General features: G+C 28.8%; 2 protein-coding genes across 2 annotated transcripts; one reads left to right on the plus strand and one right to left on the minus strand.

The window, feature by feature from the left end:
* The first annotated feature begins 48 nt into the window (after positions 1–48).
* On the plus strand, positions 49–2466 carry LOC100571155 (transcription factor Dp-1). Its single transcript, XM_016809144.1, has 2 exons — positions 49–249; positions 839–2466. The coding sequence occupies exon 2, from the start codon at positions 1034–1036 to the stop codon at positions 2270–2272; it is 1239 nt and encodes a 412-aa protein (XP_016664633.1). The 5' UTR covers positions 49–249; positions 839–1033; the 3' UTR covers positions 2273–2466.
* Positions 2467–3410: 944 nt separating this feature from the next.
* Positions 3411–4635, minus strand: LOC100571250 (cytochrome c oxidase assembly factor 7 homolog). The gene is made up of 4 exons (XM_003248440.4): positions 4408–4635; positions 4156–4325; positions 3925–4053; positions 3411–3859 (listed from the first exon to the last, which is right to left on the minus strand). Exons 1-4 carry the CDS (start codon positions 4505–4507, stop codon positions 3572–3574), a joined length of 687 nt encoding a protein of 228 aa, XP_003248488.1. The 5' UTR covers positions 4508–4635; the 3' UTR covers positions 3411–3571.
* Positions 4636–7117: the final 2482 nt, after the last annotated feature.

The raw sequence follows: 7117 nt of genomic DNA on the forward strand, positions 1-7117 counted from the left end.
GGTTACATTGTTTTACTGTTCCATGAAATGCGAGGAAATTTGTTGCACGTTCGTAATTCGTATTTCGTATTATTCGCCGCCGTCCGGGTCCGGGATCTGAATATCCGATTCCACTTCCGTGTCAATATTCCTAGACCCTATAGTTCCGACTACAGTCCTGACCTATCAACGCCGGCCCAATTCGCAACGACTCTGGTCGAAGTAAATTCACGCCCGGGCTATGCGGTCGAGCAGTCTCAGCATAACCAGGTACGTCGAAACCGGTGCCGGACATCGTCCCGGATGGATTTATCGCGTGCTTTTTTTCAAATTCGATCTTCACGCCGCACGGCCCTATCCCCCTAACGTTCAGAGCCGCTAAATCTGAATCTGATTTCCAGTCGTTCCCTCGATAATTTAGTCACTCCCATATATTTATAAGCGCTCACATCGTGTTATACTACGTACTTATTACACATTATATTTATATATAGATCACATTCACGATGTAAAGGCACGTACGGTTAGAGTTACCACCCCCGTGGCTAAAAAACTTATTTAGAGCCGCGAAACCTCCAAAATGATTAAGGCACACTTACCTATGTCATTCATCTGCAGTCCATAGATTTTGTCAACCTCAAGTTTTTTCTATCAGAGAACCTCAGATTCATTCTAATATCGAATTTCAATAATTTTTTGCAAACATGACCGATTGTTAACATTTTATTCTAACCTTACTCGATCTGTGTTCTGCCATGATTTATTATGCGACTCAATAAGAACTCAAAATCAAAAATTATGTTGTACACTACCGAGGTATATCAAAAAATATTATATAATTATTTTAAAATTTTTACAGATTTTTTATTAAATCAACTTGATATCATCATGTCGGGCACAGTGAAGTATGTAGTAAAAGATCCTTGCGCTAACTCTCAAGTTGTCCATTTACCAACTAGAAATCGTAATATTGTAAAAAGTGGCCACGGAAAACCAGAAGTCAAGGATCTTATTGAAAAACAGCAGCAAAAAGCCAATAAGAAAAATTATTAGAATGAGCGATTTAAAAGAAAACAATACTGAAATCATCACTGTTTCTCCAGAATTCTTTGATGAAAGTTCATCAGAGATAAAAGAAGAACCTATGTCTGATTCAAGCTATGATGATATGGAAGTAAATTGTGAATATCAAGAAGATCCTGAGGTCATTGTTGTCCGTGGTGATGATTTAGATCAATCTAGTAGTAGCGATTTAGAATTCATAGAAGACATAAGACATGAAGAACCCAGTAAAAGTAAATTGCATAATGATGTCAACTCTTCTGATGTTGTCGTACGAACAGACATTTTAAACGATTTACTAGAAGGGCGTATGACCAAAACTACTAAAAAACTTCTTGATTCTACTAAGATTTCTTATTTGCCTATGCAGCTAACTCCGAATGAATTTCGTTCTTCATATACTAATGAAAAAAGCCCATTTAAAGTTCGGCCTATAAAAGCTAACAAAGGTTTAAGACATTTCTCCAAAAGAGTATGTGATAAAGTTAAGACTAAAATGGTTACCACGTACAAAGAAGTAGCAGATGAATTAGTGGCTGAATGTGTGGGCAACAGTGATAGTCCAACCTTTTTATATGATCAAAAAAATATTAGACGCCGTGTGTATGATGCCTTGAATGTATTAATGGCTTTAGATATAATTGCTAAGAACAAAAAAGATATAACCTGGAAAGGATTACCAACTGGATCAATACAAAACAGTGTATATCTTGTTCAAGAAAAAGAAAACCGCCTTAATAGTGTAAAAAGAAAACTTTTAGCTCTTCAAGAGATCATTATGCAAGAAGTAGCTATTAAACGTTTAGTGAAACGTAATCAGGATATGGAAAATGAATTTGGTCCTCCGCCTAATAACACATTTGTTAATCTACCCTTTATGGCAATTAGTGCGAATGAAGATACGTCTGTTGAAGTAGAAATATCAGAAGACCAAAAACAATATGGAATGAGTTTCAATGATAAATTTAGTATGGTTGACGACACTGAAATATTGAAAACTATGGGTTTCACTTTAGGGTTGGATCGCGGTGAAGTGAGCAATGAAGACTTGAACATTTTGAAAACATTAGTACCCAAAGCTTTTGAAAAACACATTGTTATGATGGCTACCAAAAATGGAGAAATGTTTAATGATATCTGTAAAGAATTTGATGAAAAAATTAGATCTGCTGAAATTGAACAATCTCCATCAAGACCCAATATTATTAATAGAAGAAAAAATAAGAGATAAATAAAAAAATTAGCTATGTTTTTCTTCATTTTTTGTTATTATGACAATCATCAAAATAACTACCTATGTTGAATGTGTATATTTTTTCTGTAAATAATTGAATGTTAACTAGTTTTAACTTGTACAGATTTAACTATTTTATAAATAATATATAGATATATTATATATTTTTTTCATTAAATGACAACAATGAATTTTTAATGAAATTAAATTTGACAACTTATTTTATAATCTGTTAGTATTAACATGAAATATAACATTATCTACTACTTGTTTCCTTATAAATTAATAACATTATATTTTTATAAGGTTATAAATATTATTAAGTTATGGAAATTCACTTGTAACAACAATATAATTAAAATCTATGCAACAATATTTTTAGATTCTGAGCAAAGAATAACCTAAAAAGCTATCAAGTGGAGCAAAGAATGTAGGTTAGGTTATGACAATATAGTGTTATTTTTTTTTTTGTCTGAAGATATATTTTTAGTTGATATGTCAATTAGTAAATGATTCTGGTGCTAAGCTATGGTTTTAACATTGAAACAGTTAATAGATAAACATAAAAAAAATTACTAAAATGATATTATTCTATACAATCTACAACGTAAATTATTATTTTTTCCCGAATCACAGAAAATACATTAATAAACCATATTATTAACACGTACCGCACACATACGTAGAATGTAGATAATTTGAATAGTAAAATTAAATATTTCATTAATAAATTAAAAATAATTATACTGTAGAAATTTACATTTTTATGCACAAGTATACCACAAACATATTCCAACATTCTATGGAAAGTCGATATTGACTCATACGTTATTAACATTACCAAACATATTATATATAATATACATAATATGTTATATTTTCTATAATAATTAAATATTAATAATATTAAAATAAATGCGGTATTTTCAGTGAAAATTAATTCAACCTCATGTATTAAAAATAATAAGATAAATATTTCAAAGATATATACTCATTAGTATAGGCTCTTTGCCCAGAACGGTTTTTTGTATGCAATGATTGACAAAAAAAGTATGTTTACACTAATTATATTCTGATTGGTGTTTTCTTTAACAAATCTATTAGGTGTGGTAATGTAAATAAAAATAATGTCTAATAAACAATAAATTAGCTGTTTATTAATATGAATAACAATTATCAATGAACAATGTCATAAATCAGAATAATTAATTTCAAATATATAACTCATCATTTTTGTTTTTTAATGATAACTAATAACAATTGTAAAACAATCATAGTAAAACCATTAACTAAACTTTATACCTTTTCTTCTTTGATTTGCCTTTGTATATCTAATGCTCTTTCTTTATACTTCTGAGCAAGATCCAAATCTTTAGGTACACCATCGCCTTTATTATACATAATTGATGCATTAACACAACCCTTCAATTCATTTTGATCACAAGCTTTTATTGAGTATTCTAAAAATTTGGGCTTATTAGGTTCTAATCCAATTTCCTCAATGCCAACAAAATGAATATTGCTGGCTATATAGCATGCTTCTGAATGCCTGTTGTTACATGCTTTTTCTAAGTATTGCAGACTCTAAAACAGACAGGTTTGATTATTTAAAAATTTAATATAAATTAAGTATTGCCTAAAAAACTTACTTGAAGTAAGCTATTTGTTCTTTCATCAACATCAGTAATTTGGTCACTGTGATAACGAAGTTTCATTCCAGCAGCAAAACATCCATCAGACCAATTAAATTCACAACCTTTCTTAAAATATCTTATCATCTATAAATAAAATACATATTTCACAGTAATAAAGTAGAATGACAAATGAAACAAAAAAAATTTTATTGGATAGGTATTCACTAAAACAAATATTCTCATTACCTCAGGAATAACTGGTTTCAGATTTCTCAAATTATTTTTTTCCAAATAGGAAGCATACTTATAGCAACTGCGACCAAAGTTCCGTTCATCACAATTTTCTTTATATATTTTGGCTGCCTTATCAGGGTTGTTTTCTATAGTCTCTAAATAATCACCCAGCAACTGACATGCTACAAATCATTAAATTGAAAAAAATCTGTTACTTATAATATTTTTAAAAAATAAGAATAAAATACCAATATCTGAATTTACTTTGTGCATCTTTTTCACTGAAACAACCAAACCTATATTCAATCCCTAAGTTTTTAATATATTCCTTAACATCTTCGTCTTTCTTGAAATCATAAGACATTTTTGTTAACAATTTGTTATTACTTACAACCTACCAATTATTTACTAAAGTACAGAATCAACTCAACTCAATGAAGTGATTGATTAAAATTTAAAATATTTAAACTTAGCAAATTGTTTTTAAATGAATCAATTTTTAAAGGGGTTATCACTTATCATTGATCGTGGTTACTATCATGATAAAGTATATAGGTTTAACAGGTATGTCTGCTACATTGTGATGCGCATATCCCCCACTTTTTACTGTGTATTACGTTTACCCCCTCTCATTGATCGCATATACCAAAGCATGAAGATCGGAGACCCTAACACATACGAAAAAGTGGGGATGCGCAGACGAGATTCAAATACGACGTTTTGTTGACATACCTCTATATTTTGTCATGGTTATTACCACGGATAATGGACTGGAAACAGTCGAAACGATATGGTTGACACTTTATAATATTGGCTCTCTAGTTGGCACATAGACTTATACATGTTATTTATATGTCTATATGGGTTGACATGCCGGGTCGGAGGGTGGCTACCTAAAGGTTCCCCACACCCGCGGGGACACAATGCTTTCAGTGCTACTGGTGGTTAAAAATTAAATTGGTTATAAATTTTGCTTCACATTTTGTTTCTATAGTCCGGGTCGAATGTTTAATTACAAAAAATATTATTACAGAATTGAAAACAACCAGATTATAAAAAGCCCAGAAAATAAAATGAACGAAAATAAATGTTACAGGATGTAAACTGATTGAAATAGGTATATTATATCAGTAAAACGTAAACATACAGAAATTAATATTGCAGAAATTCTGCTAAGTGTATGATTTCAGAATGGAATATAATAGAATACAACTTAACAGAACGTTTTGATGCATAAAAAATATAAAATATATTTCCAGAAGTATACCTATAATTGTTAGTTGTTAATTAAAATGCGTAGATACAAAACAGGACTTGCATTTGAGAAAAAAATTAAGATTTATGTTATTTACAATTAAAACGTTACACAATTTTTGCTTTTATGTTATCCAGAATTAAAACGTTACTCAATTTTTGCGTTCATCGTTATTTAGAATAAAAACGTTATTTTACCCAACATTTTCCAACAATCCAGTAAGTAATTTACTACTTAATTTTTGTCAACATCGTTACTAGAAAATTATAATTTATTATTTTACTAATATTTAATATTGGTATAAATGGTATTCTATAAACCTAACACCTAGGTATTTTATATAATTACGTTAGACATTTCAATTGAAGAAATTACCTAATAAGTTAAGAAGTTAAAAAGTAGATTACAAGTGGGTCATTGTATAATGGTTGTATTAGACTTGAATTCAATGATATAATATCATTGTATTTGTATAAGAAAAACGATTCTGAGCGGAGACGGTTTGTCAGTCTGGATATTTTATATTTTGTTATTATTTATTTTATTGTAAGTTGAATTAATATTAATATTATAATTTTTATTCGTTTCTATGGTGATAAACAAAGCGTTAGAAATTAATTTTTAGCGTTTTTTCGTAATTTTCCGGTGGTTTTTCCCGTGCCATTAAATAACTATTAAGAAGAAATTTTGTATACAGGATATAAAAAGAATAAAAAAAAAAAATAAAAAATAAACACCTTTGTAAAAACAATAGCTTCCTCGCTCCGCTCAGAATCTAAAAAAATTAACTATTTAACAAGCTAATGCCCACCTTTGCATTTTTAGTAAAATTCAAGTAAAATATAAATAAAAATAAATTATATTAAAAATAAAACATTTGCCCTAAAATCTATAATTTGTGAAAAATGCCCTAAAAGATGAAAAAATGACTTAAAAATGTTGAAAAATGACGTTAAAAAACAAAAAAAATGCATTTATAGCTAAAAATGCAAAAAATGCACAAAAATGCAAAATAAAATTAGAATATTCTGCATCAAGGGAAAATGAAACAAATTTTTAGCTAGGATAGCATTGTACAGAATAAAATAAAAAAAAGGTGGGTAAGTGGATTTCGCTCTGCTGTACAGTAGGTTACAAGTGGGTCACTGTATAATGGATGGTATTAAATTTGAATTCAATGATATAATATCATTGTATAAGAAAAACGATTCTGAGCGGAGACGGTATGTTAGTCTAGGTATAAGACATAATATTATATTAGGTACCTATAATAAATTCCAAATTAATCATATCATAATATTTATTAGGTACTTATAACGCGTTATACATCAACAAAAAACCGTGGTACTATCATAGATATATAATAGTATACTTTAGAAGTTTCAAGTACCCACGAATAATATTATACAATCACAACAAAATAACTAAAATAGTTATCCTAGGTTTTTAATATGTAATTTCGTCCAAATTTGTACTTAAAATGACTATAAAAATAAACTGCGTAAATGTATTTTTTAGATTTTTTGGTAACAGAATTAATTACTTACGTGGAATCTTGTTTTAAATTTTCAATTCTTAGATACAAAAATTGAACATTTTATACATTTTTAACTACAAAATAATTTTTCAAATTAAAATTTGATAAATTTTGTCCAAATTTGATCTTTAAATGCTTATAAAAAAAAATTGTGCCTATGTATTTTTAATATCTTTCAACTG

This window comes from Acyrthosiphon pisum, chromosome A1 (assembly GCF_005508785.2).
Source record: "Acyrthosiphon pisum isolate AL4f chromosome A1, pea_aphid_22Mar2018_4r6ur, whole genome shotgun sequence".
NCBI lineage: Eukaryota > Metazoa > Arthropoda > Insecta > Hemiptera > Aphididae > Acyrthosiphon > Acyrthosiphon pisum.

Coding starts and splice junctions, on each gene's coding strand:
- LOC100571155 (XM_016809144.1), top strand. CDS start 1,034: ATGAGCGATTTAAAAGAAAACAATACTGAAATCATCACTGTTTCTCCA.
- LOC100571250 (XM_003248440.4), bottom strand. CDS start 4,507: ATGTCTTATGATTTCAAGAAAGACGAAGATGTTAAGGAATATATTAAA. Junction 4,326..4,407: donor CAGTGAAAAAGATGCACAAA/GTAAATTCAGAT, acceptor AATGATTTGTAG/CATGTCAGTTGCTGGGTGAT. Junction 4,054..4,155: donor TGAAACCAGTTATTCCTGAG/GTAATGAGAATA, acceptor TTTTATTTATAG/ATGATAAGATATTTTAAGAA.